Source organism: Nuphar pumila, chromosome 1, assembly GCF_984573655.1.
Source record: "Nuphar pumila chromosome 1, dmNupPumi1.hap1.1, whole genome shotgun sequence".
In the NCBI taxonomy this organism is placed as follows: Eukaryota; Viridiplantae; Streptophyta; class Magnoliopsida; order Nymphaeales; family Nymphaeaceae; genus Nuphar; species Nuphar pumila.
Genome location: NC_143249.1, coordinates 157284944 through 157307291, shown reverse-complemented (window position 1 = coordinate 157307291; position 22348 = coordinate 157284944). Strand labels below are relative to the sequence as shown.

General features: G+C 35.6%; 1 protein-coding gene across 1 annotated transcript; it reads right to left on the bottom strand.

Annotated features, from left to right (window-relative positions):
* Window positions 1–323: 323 nt before the first annotated feature.
* Window positions 324–12672, bottom strand: XIP1 (Leucine-rich repeat transmembrane protein kinase family protein). Its single transcript, XM_090013866.1, has 2 exons — window positions 10115–12672; window positions 324–800 (listed from the first exon to the last, which is right to left on the bottom strand). The coding sequence occupies exons 1-2, from the start codon at window positions 12654–12656 to the stop codon at window positions 463–465; spliced, it is 2880 nt and encodes a 959-aa protein (XP_089869992.1). The 5' UTR covers window positions 12657–12672; the 3' UTR covers window positions 324–462.
* Between the last annotated feature and the right edge of the window lie 9676 nt (window positions 12673–22348).

Sequence of the window (22348 nt, the reverse complement as noted above, 5' to 3'; positions counted from 1 at the left end):
ATAAGAGGCTCCAGCTTTTTTAAAATTGACGTGGATGGCATCACAGCTCCCAATCCCCTACGGCTAGCATTATGGGATCTGCATGTGGAACCCTTAACAGGCAAATCATACCTTTTTATTTATACTATCCTGCCTGATCAGTCATTCAGAAAATTACACGAGGAATATATACGGAAAAAGCATCCCTGAAAACCACTCATAATGAAAGATGCCCAGCGTGATTATCAAGCAGTGTTTCCGTTATTTTTTTTTATTTACAAAACGGAAATCAGCATCATCTTTTTGCTACCTCTTTTTTTGCTGTGATTTCATCAAAACGGAAAGAACAAAGAAAAAGGAAAGCACAGAGGGAGAGTAAAGATGAAAGGGGGGGGGGGAAACTACTGGAGAAAGACGAGCGACTGTTGTAGTGCTTAATCGCATGAACCTTGATGTTCAAGGCAGGTTCTTCATCTTGGTGAATTATTTGCACGCAGCTAACCGATGAGCAGGGTCGGCTTCCAGAAGCATGGTGACTACCTCGCTCATAGCAGGGCGGAGCGATGGCGAACTGCATGTGCAACGCATCGCAATCCGCAGTGCTTGGAACATCTCGTCCTTGAATGAACCCGATATTCGTTTGTCCAGGACGTCGGCTGCGCCTTCCTTGGTTGATGCCTTGCATGAAACCCAGAAGGCTATGCTCTTGTTCTCACCGAATTCTGCTTCCAACGGCTTCCGCCCGCTGATCAATTCCATCAGCACCACACCAAAGCTGTATACGTCACACTTCGTGGTTGCCTTGGATGAATAAGCAAACTCTGCATTCATTCATGGATATATATATATATATATATATATATATATATATATATATATATATATATATATATATATATATATATATATATATATCCATGATTAATTAGAATCATTTTGCCAATACGCGCAAAGTAAAAAAATATATTGCTGACATCCATAACACGGACTAGCAACAAACTTCCATAGGCAATAATGCTGTGCTTTGGTTCGGGACACAAGTTTTAATTGTTTTATCTAATTTTGCATTTAAAGGTTTCTGTTTACGTACATGATTTATGGGAAACTGGAATATGTAAACCAGCAAAATATTTAAACTAGTATGAACTGAGAATTTCATAGAGTTTTTTTGTAAATCTAACCTTGCATATGGTCCATTCGCTTGGAATCGACAATTGGATCATCATAATCAGATAGAAAAATATGATTTTGTATGCTTGAATACTTCCACATTCTGATCCGTTGATTTTCAAGCCTTAAAAGATCCTTCTTATACATCTTAATCAAATGATCTAAGAGTTTGTTTCTATAAAACCAAGTATCTAGATCGCATCTTTATAGTGGAATTTTAGAAAAAAAAAAAACTATGAAAAACTCAGTGCATACCAGTTTATATATTTCACAAGTTTACATGTTTGAGTTACCTCCTGGTATATATAAAATGAGTAGGTGCCTGACACTTTTTTGTGCCCACCGCATGCCTACTGAGATTTGAAAAGATTGTTTCTACTTTTTCTAAAATCTGACCATAGATGTGATCTACATGCTTGATTTTGTGGGAATCGACTTTTGGCTCGTCCAATTCCAACACCAAGTTAGGTTTTTATATAAGTTTCAAAAATCAACGGTCTACAATTTTAAAAAATTATTCAATGCTCAAAAAATCATTTTTCTCTCAAAAACATGACCCAAGTGTGATTTTCTAGCCAATTGCATAACACAACTGTAGGGTCAGATTTTTTTAAAAACAGCTTTAAAACCCCTATCCAAGCTCGGTAGGCATGGGGTAGGCACAAAAAGCATCATACACCTACCCATTTATGTATATATATGATAACTGAACATATTAGGTCCTCTTTTCTCCTTCTGCTCTGATAGGCACCATAGTTTGAAGTGTTTTATGACAGATCTGAACCGTTAGATGTGTTTAGCATGGTTGATTTAGTGGGAATCGACTCTTGGATAATGGTTTTTAGACAAAAAATTATATTTTTATTAGTCAAGTCAAATTGAAGCCTTCATAGCCATTGATTTTGGATCACTAGAAAAACCAATATAGTCAGATTTTGGTGATCCAAAAGCTAGTTCCCACTAAACAAGACCCATAGATCATATCTATGGTGTTAGATGTGAGAAAAAAATAACAAAAACTATGGTTTTTGAAGGGGCCTAATGGGGCATAATGAGCACATTACTCTCTCTCTCTCTCTCTCTCTCTCTCTCTCTATATATATATATATATATATATATATATATAGAGAGAGAGAGAGAGAGAGATGGATAGATAGATAGATAGACACATAGGAAAACTGGAATATGTTTACCAGTAAAATATGCTTACTAGCAAGAACCAATATTTTCATAGTTTTTTTTGCAAATCTAACTCTGTAGATGCATTCAACGTGATCCATTTGCTAGGAATCAACTATTGGATCATTATAATGGGATCATGAAATGCGGTTTTTCATACTTGAATATTTATGAAAATTCAAGTCATTGATTTTCAAGCCTTAAGAGACCCTTCTTATACATCATAATCAGATGATCCAAGAGTTTGTTTCTAAAAAACCAAGTATCTAGATTACATCCATACGGTGAAATTTTAGAAAAAAATAAAAAAACTATAAAAATATTTGCTCATACCAGTAAACATATTTTAGTTACCCTATATATATATATATATGAAAGGGGTATCATCGAACAAAATTTGTCTGATGTGCACAAGGTGCACAAGCTGTTTAGCAGAGATCTTTGAAGGTAAGAAACTAATGAGTAGAAATCACTTTTTCCTTTTCCAATTTTTGGTAGATCAAATGTGACATACATGATCTGCATGGTTTGTTTAGTAGGAAACGTTTTCTGAATCATGTGATTATGATAAGTAATTAGGTTTTTAAAAGGGTCCAAGACTCAATGGCCTATAATGTGCCAAAATTTCTTAACTCAAAATATGACATTTTTACATCAGAAAAACATAATTCGAAGCTTGATTCTTAGCAAACAAACCATGTTGACCACATTTATGTGGTTATATTGTGTCAATACAACTTGCACCTATGATTTCTAGCTCATTAGTTCCTTACCTTCATTAGTAACAAATATTTTCTCATATATATATATATATATATATATATATATATATATATATATATATATATTCAAAAATAAAGAGAGAGAAGCATGTAACAGTGGATGAGCAAAATGTCTATTGTTATCAGGCACTTTTCAGTCATTGATCACATGCAGATCGACGATGATTTTTTTGCCTAAAAACAAGAATTAGTGGCAATTGCGATCGCCCAACACATTAACAGTGGTCGTGACCACCGCTAATAGTTTAGATCCAATATTGGACACACATTCAACATGCATCTAGTATTAAGTCCATCTGACATTACAATCATTCCTATATATATATATAGAGAGAGACAGAGAGAAGCCCATAACAATAGATGAGCAAATTGTCCACTATTATTGGTCAGATATCCATCACTCATCATGTGTGGACTAGGCGTGGATTTTTTTTTAACTAAAACATGACAATTAGTAGTAGTCACGATTGCTACTAATTGTCATTTTTCCACCCAAACAATTAGCGGTGATCATGACCAAGGAGAGAGAGGGGGTCAAGCAGGTTCAGACCAGGTCAGGCTGGTTCAGACCAGTTCAGGCAAGCCCAGACCTAGTAGGGGAGGTTTTAGAGAGAGAAGAATATGAGAGAGAAAAGGGGTTAAATTTATGAAAGGAGAGAGAGAGGAGGCCTATCTATAGGCAAAAAAGTTCTTTCTTTAACTTTCCAGAATGTCCTTGTTACTTTTTTGCTATTGGCTTTAAAACTAATTCCAAGAGGTTCCTTTGGTGTGGGACTCACATAGAATATTTTGTAGGTACCACAATATATTTTCTGAGGAATATTTTTGTGGAGCCCACCACCATTTTTGTGGGTTCTGCAAAAAATTTGGGGTTTCAGCAAATTTTTTTTTTTAAAATTCTAAGTACACCATTTTCTTCATATTGACAAAACTAAGAAAGTTAACTCGTACAAATCTCCTAATTTTACTTAAGGAAGAACTTACGACTTCATGTCTGTTTAAGCATATATTTACAAGGATACGTATATCCTAAGTATAACTGGTTTATTGAAATCTATTCATTTCGTATTTCGGGTTCATATGCTATTTTCACATAAAAATGCCTCGTGAATTTATTTAACTTTTTTATTGAAAAATTACAGGTCTTACATCATTACTCCCTTAAGAAAAATTTCATCCTTGAAATTTCGTTAAGTGTACTGCATGAATAATTCTGAATATTTATCCCGTAGGTTAGATTCATAATGTTAGCAACAAAAGACTAAGTAGGTGTGACATTTCTCTTACTAATATATATTCACCTAGTTTGTCATCGTATTCATTCCAATCATAATCTCATATCACGATCTATGATCTATGAGGGTATGCTTCAAATATCTGAGTTCAAAATACGCTACAACAATGACATCTTTGTTAAATCTGTGTTCGTCCGACCGGCTATCAATTATAGTCATTCTATGTAATTATTTCATACACTCTCATCATTCTCACAAAGATTAACCATATTAGAATAAGTCCCCTATCAGATTACCTAGTCTTAGAAACGTACTTCCTCACAGACTCATCCTCGTTAGACTTACTTAATATTAGGTCAGTACACCCTCACAGAATCATACTAGCCAAGCTACTGGTTTTGGAACATGTACACTCACGTGGATCAACCTCTATTGATGAGCCAACTATCATTCACATCTCTACAGTACCATGAGCCCAGAACCTCCAAGCATTCGTCCAGTCAACCGGCAGACCCGTATGAAGTGGTGCATTTGATCACAGGTGGGTCTAGGTTTTAATGGGTCTATATATGAGTATCGTATAGCTTCCATACCATTTATCTCCCAAACTGTCCTAAACTCCAAAAAAACATAGTTGTATGTGTTTATTGCTTGGACCAAACCTATACCTATAGATGTGTTTTTCATTGTTTATTCAATGAAAACCATGTTTTATATTAAATTAATTTAACAAAAATTGTTTATTTTTTAGTCAATCAAGTTTTTTGTGCAATTTGAACTATTGATTTTTTTTGTTGAACTAAAAACCCATCAAAACAAGAAAATGTTTAAGTTAATATAGAGATCACATCTATGAGTTTAGATTAAGCAAAAAAACACATTCAAGTATGTTTTCTAAAGGTGTCTCAGATCGTTTGAGAGATAAATGGTTATAAAGCATAATTTAATATATATGTATATATGGGTTAATCTAACATTAAACTAGTTGTGTTTAATATTAAATTGATTCAACCTTATGAAAATAACTAAAACACTTTTTTAATAATAACATTTTTCTAAATACAAGGTTACTTTTTGAGGTAGAAAATGTGATTTTGATAGCTCATAAAGTTACTATTTTGGAAAATGTGTTTGACTTTTCAATTTCTTCCAAGTTCAAAAGATCTATAATGCCCAAAAAAATAACCATACATTTTAAAAAATTCCATTCATTCAAGAGTATTTTAGTTATTTTAATAAGATTGAATCTATCTAATATTAAACAATAATTTAATGTTAGATTAACCTTATATATATAGGTAAATATATTTGTGCTAAATAGGCACATTGCTAAATGAAAATTCTAGATGTGTTCATCATGATTGATTTACTAGAAATCAATACTTGGATCATGCATTTTGGCTAAAAATTTGGTATTTAGAGCTTCAAAAATTTATGAAAAGTGTAGGCCATTTATTTATGAAACCTTATAAAAGCCTATCCAGGCATCATAATCAAATGCTTTAAGAACTGATTCCCATAAAAACAAGCATATATATCACATCCATACAATCATAATTTAGAAAAAACCCTAAAAATCTAATAGCATATTTCATTTAGCACAAATGTATTATATATATACACATGAAAGGGGGTGTCATCGGACCCCCTTTCGTCGGATTGATATCGGATGCGCGAATCCACACTACACATCAAAAAATATTTGTTTTTTTGCATTTAACAGTGGTTCCTAACTGTCGCTAAAGATTGTTGAAGCGCAAAAAAGTATAGATTAGATCACATCTATAGTGGTGGTTCCTGACAGTGATACAAATTAATTCAATTTAACATTGGATTTTTTGGGTGTCTGACGATACACCCTACTCTCTCTTTCTTTCTCTCTCTCTCTCTCTCTCTCCCTCTCTCTCTCTCTCTCTCTCTCTCTCTATATATATATATATATATATATATATATATATAAGGAAACTGGAATATGTTTAACGACCAAATATGTTTGCTGGTATGAATTGAGGGCTAGGATTTGACTATTGAATCATCGTAATCAAATCAAGAAATATGATTTTTTATATTTGAATATTTATGAAAATTCTAAGCTATTGATTTTCAAAAGATCTGTCTTATACATCATAATTGGATGATCCAAGAGTCTCTTTCTTTACGGTAAAATTTTTGAAAAAAATAGAAAACCTATGAAAATCTTGGTTCATACCAGTAAACATATTTGGTTGGTAAACATATTTCAGTAACAGTGAAATTTAAAAAAATAAAAATAAAAAACCTATGAAAATCTTGGTTTATAGCAGTAAAAAAATTTGGTTGGTAAACATACTTCAGTTACCCTATATATATAATCACTAGAATATGAGAACCAAAATATGATAATTGAAAATATAGGCATTTTCATCACCTTCTTTGCAAATCCAACCATGATAGATGTGCTTAGCATGATGAATTTGCTAGGAATCAACCATTGGATCGTGTATTTTTGAAGAAAAATATGATTTTTGAATGCTTGAATATTTATAAAGAATATGAGCCATTGATTTTAAAGCCTTAAAAAAGTATCATCTATACATCAAAATCAAATGATTTAAGAGTACGTTCTTATGAAACCAAGCATGTAGATCACAGTCGTATAGTTAGATTCAAGATAAAAAAATAAAAAAATCATAAAAATTGTGGTTCACACATTAGTTCTCATATTTTCACTTCTAATATTCTAGTGACTATATATATATATGAGTCATTAGAATATGAGAACTAAAATATGAGAATTAGAATATGAGAACTAGAAATATGGACATTTCCACCCCCTTTTTTGCAAATCCAACAACCTAGATATGCTTGGCATGGTGAATTTGCTAGGAATCCACCATTGAATCATGTATTAACGATGAAAAAATATGATTTTTGAATGCTTGAATATTTATGAAGATTATGAGCAATTCATTTTAAAGCCTTAAAAGAATCCTGTTTATAGATCAAATTTCTATGATTCAAGAATGGGATTTTATAAAACCAAGCATGTAGATCACATACATACGGTTAGATTCAAGAGAAAAGAACAAAAAATTCATGAAAGTCGTGCTTCACACATTAGTCATCATATTTTAGTTCTCATATTTTAGTGACTATATATATGCACTACTTTGTATGGAGATAAGTTTGAAGTATTTTTGAATCATATGAGTCTCAAATATCTATTCTCTCATAAAGAACTAAACATGACACATCGGCGTTGGTTAGAGTTTATCAAAAACTATGAATTTACCTTATTCTATCAGCTAGAAAAGGCAAATATCGTAGCAGATGCACTTAGTCGAGAGTCTGGTAGTGTTCTGGCCAGTCTTGTGAGAAGTTGAAAGCTTGTCAAGGATTTCATTGTATGAAAACCATTTTTAGATGGTCATAGAGTTATTAAGTTATCTTGTTTGACCATACAATCAGAGTTTCTCTCGATAATCATTGCGGAATAGAAACAAATTATTCAGTACGAAAAACTGAAAGTACAGGCATGAAAAGAAGGTATGTCTTTTCATATTGAAGATGATGAAAATACCTAAATGAAAGGAAGTCTCTAGGTGCCAGATAACTCTGAGTTAAGAAAGGAAATTCTCAATGAAGCCCATAAGACCAAATACACCATCCATCCTTATATATATATATATATATATATATATATATATATATATATATATATATATATATATATATATATATATATATATATATATATATATATATATATATATGTATATATATATGCGTTGGGCCCCCTTTTTCGTTAGGTCTCGTTAGGCCCCTTCAAAAATCATAGTTTTAAGTATTTTTTCTACATCTAACACCGTAGATGTGATCAATAGGTTTTGTTTAGTGAAAATCGACTTTTGGATTGCCAAAATTTGACCTGTATACAAGGTTTTCGGTGATATAAAATAAAAAAATATATTTTTCATTGAAAAAACATGATCCAAGAGTTGATTCTCACTAAATCGAACATGCTAAACATATCTAACAATTTAGATCTATCGTAAAACCCTTAAAACCTATGGGGTAGAATGTGGCAAAATGAGAAATGAGACCTAATATATACATATATATATATATATATATATATATATAAGTCATTAAAATATGAGAACTCGAGTATGAGAAATATAAATATGGGCATTTCTGGCACTTTTTTGCAAATCCGTGTATGTGCTTGGCATTGTGAACTTGGTAGGAATCAACCATTGGATCGTGTATTTTTGGTGAAAAATACAAATTTTGAATGCTTCAATATTTATGAAGATAATGAACCATTGATTTTAAAGCCTTAAAAAAATCTAGTTTATGTATCAAAATTGGATTATTCAAGAACGGATTCTTATAAAACCAAGCAATTAGATCATATCCATGTGGTTAGATTCGACAGAAAAGAACAAAAAATCCATGAAAAATGTGGTTCACATGTTAGTTCTCATGTTCTAGTGATTATATATATATATAGAAAGAGAGAGAGAACTGAACATATTACGCCCCATTTCTCATTATGCCCCATTATGCCTCATAGGTCTTAAGTGTTTTATGATAGTTCTCAATTGTTAGATGTGTTGGGCATGCTCGATTTAGAGGAAATCAAGCCTTGGTTCATGTTTTTTCGATGAAAAAACATAATTTTCTCAGCGAGGAAAAATTGGTACCTTCATCGCCATTGTTTTTGGATCACCAGAAAAACCTGTATACAGGTCCGATTTTGGCGATCCAAAAACCGGCTCCCACTAAACAAAACCCATAGATCACATCTACGGTGATGTGAGAAAAAATACTTAAAACTACCATTTTTAAAGGGCCTAATGAGTAGGGGTGGCAATCGGGTCGGGTTGGCGGGTCAGAATACCTCAACACGAAAAAGACCCGTTTATTAAACTGGTCGGATGTGGCAAACATGAACACAACCCATTTATTAAATGGGTAACCCGACTCCGACCTGCCAACCCGTTTAATAAATGGGTCGGGTCGACACAACACAATTACACGACACGGCGACCCGTTTATTAAACGGGTTGGCGGGTCGGAGTTAGGGTTAGATAAGTTAATATATATATATATAAACGGGTCGGCAGGTTGATGGGTTCGTGTAAACGGGTTGACCCGCCCGCCTTACCCATTTATTAAACGAGTCAAACGCGTTGGCGGGTCGGAGTTAGGGTTAGATAAGTTTATATATATATATATATATATATATATATATATATATATATATATATATATATATATATATAAACAGGTCGGCGGGTTCGTGTAAACCGGTTGACCCCCCCGCCTAACCCGTTTATTAAACGGGTCAAACGGGTTGGCGGGTTGGCATACCCCTAACACGAACATGACCCGTTTGATAAACAGGTTAGGCGGGTCAACCCGTTTACGACACGAACCCGTTTAAGCCAAACCCTAACCCGGCTAAGAAGCGGGTTGGCGGGTCGGGTCACATTTTGCCACCCCTACTGACGAGACCTAGTGAAAAAGGGGGCCTAAGGAACGCATTATATATATATATATATATATAGAGAGAGAGAGAGAGAGAGAGAGCGTTTCTGATGACGGGTACTATGGTGGCGGTGAATGAATACAATCTAGGAAAAAAGTTCTCAGCTTAAAAAGGAGAAATTAGTGCAACTCCCGTGTAAACTAGGGACAGTTATTTTTGCTTAAGCGAGATCCAGGGAAATGAAGTACTCTTAAATTCATCACAAACGGAACGTCAAATAATAGGAAAAGGATTACCTGGTGCTAAGTATCCGTAAGTCCCAGCTATGACACTTGTGGAATCACTCCCTCCTTGAGCTTGAAAGACCTTGGCTACCCCAAAGTCTGCAACTTTGGGTTGAAAATCTGAATCCAAGAGGATGTTTGTAGACTTGATGTCTCTATGGATTATGGGTAGTGAAGAATCATGGTGAAGGTAGGATAAACCCTGAGCTACTCCCACTGCAATTCGATGTCGTGCAGGCCAATCCAACAGGCTCCTCCCTGCTTGATGAAGAGCATCCCATAGATTTCCATTGGGCATGTACTCATAAACAAGTAGATTGGAATCTGCATTTGAAAAGCAACAATAGAGTTTCACTATGCTTTTGTGTCTAATGCTTCCCAGGGTTTCCACCTCTGCTTTGAGCTCCATGTCCAGATAGATTTGATCAGTAGTTGGGTTCTTTGCCTTGCTTGTCCAGAATTTCTTCACTGCCACCGACTCCCCGCAGTTCAGCTGAATTTTGTAGACCGTCCCAGAGCCCCCATGGCCAATTACATTCTTTTGGTCCAAGGATTCTAGGATTTCATGTACGTCGAAATTGAGCTTGTGAAAACACTTGATATCCCAAGAAACGGATTCAGGCGCACAACCATGGCCTTCCATCATTACATTCTCTTTCGCTAACCAATGTTTGAAGAACGAAAGGAGGCCTAGGAAGACAGCCATCATTGAAACTCCAATTACCCAGATACTATTGAGCCTCTGTTTCTTTATAGGCATCGCACAGTAAGGGAAAACTGGGTGCCCTGTGTCTAGATGCTCTCTTACGCATAAACCTGGATTCCCTACCAAATTGTCAGCTAAGCCTCCCCTAATCATGTTAGTTGGCACTGGACCAGATAACTGATTGTTCGAGAAGTCTAGCGAATTGGGTAGTAATTTGCAGAGGCTTTCTGGGATAGGCCCCGTTATTTGATTATTTGAAAGATTGAGGAGATTGATAGACTTGAGCAAGGTCAAGGATTCAGGGATCGATCCCACAAAATTGTTCTCTTGAATCAGTAACAGATTAAGCAGCCTCAGCTCTCCAAGTTCTGCTGGAAGAGACCCTGAGAACAGATTTCTGCTGAGATCAAGTTTAATCAAACGTGAAGCACCACATATCTCTGGTGGTATTGGCCCAGAGAATCTGTTCCTCCCAACATATAATTCAGATAAATTATTTGCACCTTTTATGTTGGGGGATATTGTTCCCTCAAAATCATTGGAGCCCAGATCAATTATGGAAACAACGGGTAGTCCCCAGAGTTGATCCGGGACCTTACCTGATAACCTGTTCTTACTTACCCTGAACCTGATCAAACTGTTGCAACTTGCATAAGACTCGGGCAACTCACCCGAGAAATTGTTCTCGAGTACTAGAAAGTACATCAGTTTCCCGGCTCTGCATATTGATGGAGGCAATGGACCAGAAAGTCTGTTCTCCGATACGTCGAGGAGCTCAAATTCTGAAAATTCACCAAGGTTTTGAGGCAGCTGGCCTGTCAGGTAGTTCTCATAGATAGAGAGTCTGGCCAGTCGCGTAGAGTTTCCTATTACATCTGGTACATTTCCGATGAGGCTATTATTGTATAGTTGCAGCGTCTCGAGGACAGGCAGACGGCATAAAGCTTCCGGGATGCTTCCAGTGAGTTCATTAACAGAGACATCCAAATCTCTCAGCCATGTCAAGTTACCAATCTCCACTGGAATTTCCCCGCTAAGTTGGTTGTAGTACAGCTCGAGCTGTGTTAAGCTCTGCATCCGTCCAAGCTCCGGTGGAATACGGCCTGTGAGGTAGTTACCGCTCAGCTCGAGATCTTGCAGCCATGTCATGTTTGCGAAACCCACCGGAATCTGGCCCGTTATCGAGCAGGTGCCCAGAATCAGAGCCCTCAAATTGGTTAGTCGGAATATCCCTTCTGGCCATTCCCATGGGCCAAACCCGGGATTTTCGTTGAAATTCAACAGCGCAATTTCGGTCAGGTTCGCTATGGACATGGGGAAGCGACCGGAGAACTGGTTCCAAGACACGTCTAGAATTCGCAATGATCTTAAGGGCGAGAGATCTGGCAGGCTCCCGGAGAATTGGTTATTGCTCATTCGGAGCACCTCAAGATGAGAGCAGTTGGTGATGACAAGTGGGAAATTGCCACGTAGCAAATTGTAGCCAACCGAGAGGGTACGCAAATCTGGTAGGTACGTGCATATATCAGACGGGAACTGACCTGTGAGAGACCAACCAGAGATGTCGATGCCTATCACCGAGCCGATGTCATCACAAGTGACACCGTCAAATCGGCAGTAACGAGAAGCAGCAGCAGCATCTGCAGAGTTCTTCTGCAGGGGGGATGATGCTGCTGCGTGACGGCCAGCATCATTGTCGTCGTTCCATTTCTCCAAAGAGGCGCCAGAAAGCGACTTCTTAATCACATGAGAAAAGAACTCTGATTGATTGAAGAAAGTTTGAGAAGAAAAACCGAGAAAAGTGGAGAAAAGCAGAAGAACCAGAAGAAGAACGCTGTGGCTGTCCATGAGAGAAGTTAAGGAGATCGAGTGCGTCTGTTATTGCGTTGCAAGAAAAGGGAGGGAAAGGGGTAGCAATATAAATGCATGCCACCAAGATGAAGGAATCCGAAAAAGCGGAAGCAAAAGACGCATTTTCGATGAGGGGCATCCGCGTCTCCTTTTTTATTTATGCCCACTAGGAACAGGGCCGCGCAACGCCTGCGGCATCTCTGTATGTAAAATTACAAGCACATATATGCATGCTTTTCTCTCTCTCTCTCTCTTTCTTTTGTGTGTGCATGTAGAGGCGTGATTTGAGTAAGCTGGGTGGAGCTGTCATACGTGTGGCCTTGGTGGAATTATCACAAGTGTTGGTTCTCTTTAGGCAAAGCAAGATGCTTCCTAAAACCAATAGATAATAAGGGGGATAAGTGATGCATGGTTTTTTTAATAGAATGAACAAGATAGGCACAATATTCACATCTTCCCACTGGCTTTCTACATGAAAATGACGAGCAATCTTTCACTATCAACCTCCACTTGGTGCCTTGACATGACAAGAAAATTCCTTTTAAAAAGAAGAAAAAAAAGGGCATAACATGGTGAGAAAATGAAAGGAAGAAACTGTAAGGAAAAGTACCGCTCCACCTACAAGTCAAATGTGTTGAAGGAAACAGGCGCTGTAATTGGGAGTGTGCCTTACCACCTGTAAAGCTGTCTGCGATTTCTTCGCAAATTTCTCCTCGCTTTTGTTGTTAATTCTCAAGCCACCACCTTCCATGACTTACATGGCAAAACCGCGATGGTTGCTTTGAACTTTACACAGTTTTTCCAATAACGTATCACTGACTCGAAGTGTGAAGATTGTACTTCGTAAACTTAATGCATGATCAACCTCTTTCTTGCAATGGGATGGACACACGGCAGTGTGTTGCGAAAATATCGTTTTCTCAATGTGTGATATTGAGGGGAGGGTGTTGTGTCTTCTCCTCGGAAGACAGCCGTTAGCCACAGTGCGTGTTTGGGGTCCCAATGAGCGCCACGTATATAAGCTCATGGGGCTCGTATTTCCGTGTGTGTTGGCATCACTTAGCATTGGAGTCCGGTGCGGTTGCAAAGACTTAAATACCCTTTTTTGCTATTCTCGCCATGAAACGATGATTTAAGAAAATGATAAAAATATCTTTTATTCAAAAAAAGGAAAACGATGGTTCGAGAAAAAGACAAAAATGTTCTCCATCCAGAAAGTCAAGGATGATGTTAACTCTTCAAAGTCCAAACGTTTTGTTTTCGCCCTAAGCAATTAACTTTTGCACCATCTGCCGTAACAGGAGCTCCCTTTGACGACACAAACTTTGTCGTCGTCTGCTGCCAAGTGGCAGCTTTTGCCGTCGTCTCGAGTCAAGGTTCCCGCCTTGGTTTTTAGCTTGTGTTACAACACATTGCCGCCTTCTCGTTCCTGCCTTGTGTTACAAAACATTCCCGGGTTCACGATCGACTGGTTTGATCATTGGTGGGCGTCATAGGAGCATTTGTCGACCATCTTTTTTTATAGTCTTCTCTTCTTTTTCGCTGTCGTTAGGCATTATGGAAGAAAGCAATGACACACAAACATTCCAACAAGTGCCATTAAGGCATCGTGATTACCTTTCCATGTCATCATGCTATCATTGAAGAACGTATGTCATCGTGAGTGTCATTAAAGCATTGTTTTTCTTGTTGCAGGTGGATCTTGTCCTTTCGATGGTTGGAAACTTAACGATATTTGTAAGACGTTGGGACCTATTGACAAGAATGCTTGTTTACATATGCGAGAAAGGGCCTCTACCCCATTCAATATCCTTCATTCACTCAGTATATGTAATGTATCACAAATCGCGGTTGTAGTAACATACTACCGATTTTTGAGATATTGTTTTGTTTATTAATATCAATTTGTAAGCTATTATGCTGAATTTCTGTATCGATTTGTAATATATTTTGCGATATGTATATCGATTTATAAGATATTATGTGTTTTGTAGTGTCGACTTGTAAGCTATTATGCTGAATCGCCGTATCGATTTGTAATATATTATACGATATGTATATCGATTTGTAAGATATTATGTATTTTTTAGTATCGATTTGTAAGATATTTGTAGAAAGACTTTTAAAACGTGTATTCGCTTTGTAAGATTTTTATATTCAAATCGCTGCTTATTTAGCGATTTATATTAAAATCTCTTCACAACATCGTAGATATAATTAAATCGCTATCATCAACACACGTATATGACAAATTGTTTCTTTTATGGGCATGGTAAGTAACAACTCGATGCAAGCAAATAACAAATCGTTGTTGCTTTTATACTGTAATTCATTCAATCATTTCTTTGACTTGCTTAACCTTATTGGTATCCATTGTTATATGCATCTTGAATAAATCATAGTAAACATATGTGTTTGCTAACGCAAATTGATATCTTGCTTATAACAATGGTGAACTTATCATCTGGTTGTAATGAAGATGATTTATCTCAATCATTTGAAAGATATGGAGAAGTGAACATTTGTACTAATGACGCGCCTGAAGAAGTGAACATGTGAACTAATGATGCACATAATAATAAGGGTGCATGCATTGGATTCACTCTTGACTTGAATGTTCCAGCAGAAGAAATGCAATTCGATAATGAGGTAGACGATCGTGACAGTACACTTGATAAAGGTGCAGGCACTGGAAATGTACATGATAGTACACCTGACTCTGTTCCTGTAGAAGGAATGCAGTTTAATAATGAAGATGCTGCATATAAATGTTACAATGATTATGCCTTAAAATTTGGCTTCAGTGTTAGAAGGTATTCTTGGTACCTTGGTCAAAAAAAGCACAAGGTAGTGTGGTGAGAAAGACATATGTTTGTTCTAAGAAAGGTTAGAAGAAGTCAAGTGAAAATCCAACAAGGAGCATGCCAGAATCAAGATGTGGATGTCCAGTGTGAATGGTGTTAAGAAGACTTCCGAATGAGAAATATGTAGTTCGTACTTTAATCAGTGATCATAACTATGATTTATCTGCTTCATTTATGACTCCTATGTTAAGGTCATATCGTAAAGTAACTGAAGCATATGTTGTAATTACTGAAATAGTTGATAGCATCGACATTGCACCAAGAAAGATATACAATTTGTTTGTGCACATAGATGGTGGTCGCAAAAATGTGTCATTCACACCTATGGATCTAAGAAACCACTTGAGAAGGAAGATGACAGATAACATAAAAAATAGAGAAATATGTTCTTTGGTTGATTACTTACAAAAGAAATCAAGCATTGACCCTGGTTTCTTTAGTGCAATGCAACTGGATGAAGATGGATATGTTGCGAATATGTTTTGGGCAGATTCAAAGTCAAGAGTAGATTATGAATGTTTCAATGATGCGCTTGTTTTTTATATAACAGTGAAGATTAATACTGAACAATGGCCATTTGCACAGTTTATCGGAGTGAACCATCACTCACAGAGTTGTATATTAGGCGACATTTTTTTTATATGACCCGACCAAGGAAAGTTTTAAGTGGTTGTTTAGAGTATTTACACAGGCAATGAATGAGAAGCAACCTGAAGCTGTACTTACAGATGATGATCACGCAATTGCCGACTGTAGTGTCTCATGTGAGGTCAGATGCACATCATCGCCTATGTTTGTGACATATCTTTCAAAATGCAGCAAAGAACATAGGACACATATTTAATCAGAAGACAGAGTTTGACAAAAAGTTTATAAGGTGTGTACTTGAGAGCGTAGACGAGGTCACCTTTATGTTTGATTGAGAGATATATGACCTTGAAGACTGTCTGTGGTTACAAATTTTATATACAGAAAAAGAGAAGCATGCATTGGTATATGAAAGATAATACTTTTGTGCAGGTATGATAAATACACAGAGTTGAATCTATGCATGTCACATTAAAGAAAACTATGTATTCATGTTTAACAATGTTTCGGTTCATGGAACAATATGAATTATTTGTAGACGGTCTTACACAAGATGAGCTTGAACAAGATGTAAAATGCTTCAATACACGCCCTGTAACTTTGGGCATGAAAATATTGATGTGACCTGTAGATCTGTATACACTAATTGTATTTGAATGGATTAATAAAGAGGCTATATAGGTCATAAATTGCAACATAAAAGGATGCATGAAAACCGAGAATATGCACAAATACCATATTTTATGGGAGGGTGAAGAGCATAAGAAAAGGCAAGAAGCATATGTCACGTATAATGTTGACAACAGAACAGTTGAATGCACGTGCAAAAAGTATGAATTCAAAGGCATTTTATGTCGTCATGCATTAAAAACACTTATCAAGAGAAGATACAAGCAATACTTGAGTCATATTTAATGTGAAGCTGGATGAGACAAGCAAAGATTGAACTGCTGGATACAGATAATGTCAGTCAATCTGGTGTTGATGAGAAGTGTCACATAGCCTCCCGTTACCAACAACTGTGTAGGTCATTTATATATGTTGCAGATTTGGCATCGAAAAGTGAAGAAGCCTATGTATGCATGAGAAAAGCATCAAGGGAGTTACTTGAAAATGTGTGGTTAATTCATCATCAGTCTATTGCAGCTCCTGAAGACCAGTCCAAGAAAATGGGAGCGAACAGCGGAGGTAAAAATTATGCTTCCCTTGACACTCATGAGAAGTTGCGCTAAAGCGTAAACATCATCTTCAATAACTCAGTAGTGAACGTTGTAGATTATGAAGAAAAAATTCACCAAGCGAAGGGTATCAAAAGAAAACCTGCCTCTGATCGCAGTTGTCAGAGGACAAAGGGTGCTCTAGAATTGGTTGGCAAAAAAAGGTCTAAGAAACAACCAACCTCTAAGCAAAAGCAATCAAGCCATTCGCATGAACAGGTATGTAAGTTATTATATTGCTTCTCATGTAAATTGCATTACATAAAGCTTATCAATATCTAACTTGTGTAATTTTCAACATGCAGCAATACTCTATGGACGTAATTTCCAATGTTGTAACCTTCAATCCTCCTAACCAGTTTTTTTGGAATGATAGCTTCAGTTTTACAAGTCTTTCGGTATGTAATCAATGTTGGGAGGATGTTTGCATTTCTTGTGAAACTTAATGTACTATCTTATATTGTTCTCTTTCATGACAGGCTCAGATTAATTCGAAAGCGAGCTATAGAACACAGGAATTGCGTGTGAATTCTGTTTAAGTTTTACCATAAAGTTAGTTGTCATGCCTCTTTGCATGACCCAATTTCCGCATTGTCGGATTTGTTAAGAGTTTAACAAAACAGAAGGTGAATATGCTTATACACTGAATGGTCTTATTAAGAAAGAGTTTTTAGATGAAGCCATTTTCATGAATCGTGAGCCATAAAAATAGAATTGTTAATATTTTTGTGGATCACCGTTCATGAAAATGGTTTCATCCAAAAAGCTATGGAACAAAGGAATCGCGTGTGAACTTTGTTTAATAATGTATCTTTCACATGTATAAATCCTTGTAATATGTATCATGCACATGTATAAATCGTAGTTAGTAAAAATCGTGAAAATCAGGTATTGTATATGAACTCAGTGCTTATACAATTAGTGAAAATCATTGTCTCATCTGGCTTTCATATATACAAATCATTATATATAAATTGTATCATCCATATTGTATGAGAGGGCCTCTACAACATCTGGTATTGTCCAAGAATAATTCATTCACAAACAAAGCCACACGATGTATAGAATTAGTAAAGAACAAATCGAGAATAATTCAACGATACAAATCAATGTAACTTTATAAATACAAATTGATTTCGTTCACAAAGACTAACAAAGACATATCATTGTCGCGATAACTTCATAAATACAAATCGATTTCGTTCACAAAGACTAATAAAGACATATCGTTGTCATAGTAACTTTAAAACTACAAATTGATGTGATTTACAACCTCAATCATTTACGAAAAAACCTAGTCTTTTTTACCTGATCACAATGGTTTGGCTTAGATAAACTACATGACCATCATCATCAAAAAAATAGATATCATCACCAGTAGGTAATTAACAGGATGCCTAATTGTATCAAAAAAATAGATATATCTTTGTTTGTCTATGTGAACGATATCACTATGTAATATAGTGATTTACTCATAACGTTTTGCAACTGTTACTTAATTGGATTTATACTTTACTAAGACTAAACATCATGTCGAAGACTATACACGTGCTTCCCATAGATATTGTGGTAGAATTGTATCAGAGCCACCACAAAATCATACATTTTTATCATCTTATTAGCATTAAGTTTTTAATTTTGAAAAAAGAGCCTTGTCCTGAAGTATCAGTAAGCCGTGCCTCATACTCCAGAGCAGTCTCCTTCACTGGTAAGGCTATTTAACACTTTTATTTGAAGCATGTGAATTCCTTATAATTGATTACATTTATGGTTCAATTCTCTTTTTGGTGTGAATTTCAAAGTCTTAGTGTGACTATATGAATGTATTTGTCTGGGGTCAATCCTAAGGGGGTAAGATCGATCAGGGTATAACTTTATAAAAGTTTCATATTTCAAATGTATACCTATACCTATTTAGTACATTCTAATTTCGATGGCGAAATTCTTTTAAGGGGGTAAGGATATAATATCGTGTATTTTTGTACTTAGTTATTTTATAAGATTTTAAAAAATTTGGCTGTCTGAAAGAAAAATCATTTGAGGCTTGCTTTTTAGACTGATGTCTTTGAGTCTAGGCTTGGCCCAGGTCCCATCAATAAGGTCATAACAAGCCAATCGAAGGGAGATAAAAAGTTTTTTTTTTACCTTAAAATTCAAGCAAAATTTGGGTTATTTTTGGGCAAAATTCAAAATTTGGTATTCGTGTAATATATCATTAGATGTGTCTCAAAATTCTGAGCGCAATGATACTTTGTTTTCCTGATTTTGAGTTCCGATTTGCCAGAATTATATCGATGCCTGGCACAACTTGCTGACACTTCAAGATAGGGCTCTTTTTCCAAAATTAAAAACTTAATTCTAATAAGATGATAAAAATGTAAGATTTTCCAAAATTAAAAACTTAATGCTAATAAGATGATAAAAATGTAAGATTTTGTGGAAGCCTAAATGTAAGATTTTATGGTGGAATTGTCCTCCCATAGATATTGTAACTAAATACTAATATTTTTTCTATATGAATGTGGCTGTAAATCATGTAAATCATATAAATCATGTAGATTTGTAGTTACAAAGTTACGACGAGAACGATATGTCTTTGTTTGTATTTGCGAACGAAATCGATTTGTATTTAAGAATTTAACTCATTTTGTATCGTTGAAGTAAAACCCAAAATCCTTAAACCCTCAACCCCAATCGCCTACAAAAGCGATTAGAAAATATCGTTGACATAGACATTGCCCGTAAAAGCAAATCGCGATAGCGCATAGCCTTCATACATCATTGTGTAAATCACGATGATACTTATGGTTCACTTAGACAAAACTCATTGTCTAAAAGACGGACTTCATTGTGTAAATTGCGATGGTATAATGGTTTACACAATGACGTCTATGTCAGTCACAACTGGATAAAAATTGCTCTATGCATGAGTAAAAATCGTGGTAAAAGTGCACTGTCAATGCTTGTGCAGATCGTAATCGCTGTTTATGAATATTTGTGTAAATCATTTTAGCCTTATATAAATGCTTGTTCGATTTTAATTTACAAAGGCCAATCATTACAACTATTTGTTCAGTGACATTTGTGTGCTACACTGGTTAAAATAGATTTATACACCTATAGAAAGTCACTTAAAGAAAACAACTCATTTCCACTTTACACAACGCTAATCGCTTTTACGATTTTCAATTATGAAGGCCGAACATAACAACAATTTGCTTTTACTATATAACAGTCCAACTTATTTGTCGCGTTTAGTGAAATTGAAATTTTATTTATTTCAACCTAGAGATATTTACATAATTTGTATACATAGTCTTACAATTTTTTTTATACAAAATTTGGTTGTACAGTCTATAAAATCTGTTAGAAGTCGATGTACATCATATTACTCCTGGGGGGTCACGTCATTTGTTGCCTTCTAGGTATTCTTGCCGGTTGAGTTTTTTTCTCTTCCGCAATTAGAAACTCCATCAATTTTTCTCATAGTTCTGTGTGAAATCTAGGCTATCAACCTGTAACAAAAATATAATGTGACACTAATATATACATTGAGTCCCCAATAATAGAGGGTAATAAAGAGCATACAACGTCGAAATCAGGTTCTCGTCCATTGTATATTGCTTTAATATACTTCATTATAAATACGCCATAATCAATGCCATTATTTTGTAAAGGAGCATCGTGTGTTGAGCGAAAGATCAACTTACCAATATCGACACCCAAAGCGTCTTTGACAAATCCCTCCTGTGGTTAATGCAAAAGAAAGTAAATTCTTGGCCACCGTACATGATACAATACCCTTATAGATGAAAACTTACGAAATGCAAAATGTCATGACGTACACCACTGTGTAAGTCCAATGAATTGTAGCATCATAGTTATTTTTCATGTAAATCCATCACGTATAAGACCCAATGCGATTCAGTTTGCTAGAGTGTTGAAATCAATATCTACAAATCGATAGTACAAATCGTGTTAGGACTGTTATGCCTAAACCTTGCACAAGCGGTTTGTTTACTTTCCTTTTCACTTGACCAAAAGTCTCTGCAATGATCATCGTTACCTCAGTATGGTAGTCCATCTTGAAATCCAATAGAGTATGGCAATTGACGGACGATACTCTGTTGAACAAAACAATGATAATAGTAATGTTAAAACACGAAGCAACAAGAGTAAATCAAAAAACAAAATAAACATAAAAGAGAACCGATATACCATGAAATAAGGGCTGACGATGCGTCTAGTATTGGTTGTTGTGTTGCTTTAAATATACTTGACGAAATCGGATATAGTCTGTTTACAACAAATATGAACTTGTTAACATACATACCATGGCATACGTAAATATATAAGTGATAGTGGTTTCATACGTACAAAATTACTGATAGTGTTCCCTTCTGCATATTTGTTTTGCATCCGTTTGATGTTATCTTGGAGCTCTTTGCTGAGTTTTCGAGCACCACCTTTTGTGGATGTTCCACTAACATTAACGGAATATTCAAGAAACAATATTGAAATTCCATTATACAGTACATAACACAAATCACATAAATGTCATAAAAGAGACAAATTTTGAAGAAAATCAACACGATGTTTAGACAATATATGCTTGATTCGCCATCGCTGGTCGTGTAACTATCATCTTCTCCTTCCTCATCTTCTTCATCGATATCGATACCCCCTTTGCGATGAAGCAGGTTATATGTTCGATTCACAAACACGTTGTTTATAAAGGAACTGTCGATTTGTCTGTTCCTTGTTCACGAAGCAAAGCGAAGCCACACCATCCAGAACTTATATGATGTGTCATTCATATATAAAGCAAACGTCATTTCACAGACCGCCAGTTTTTAAAAAAATAATGCCAGTTTTCAAAAAGTGCAAGCAAATAAATTGCATTGTACATTAATTAAATTAAAAAATGTCATTTCATCTACCTTTTAAAAAACTAATCAACGCGATAGGACATATCAGTCAAATCATGATAGCACGTCTCGTATGGATTTATTTTTCAATC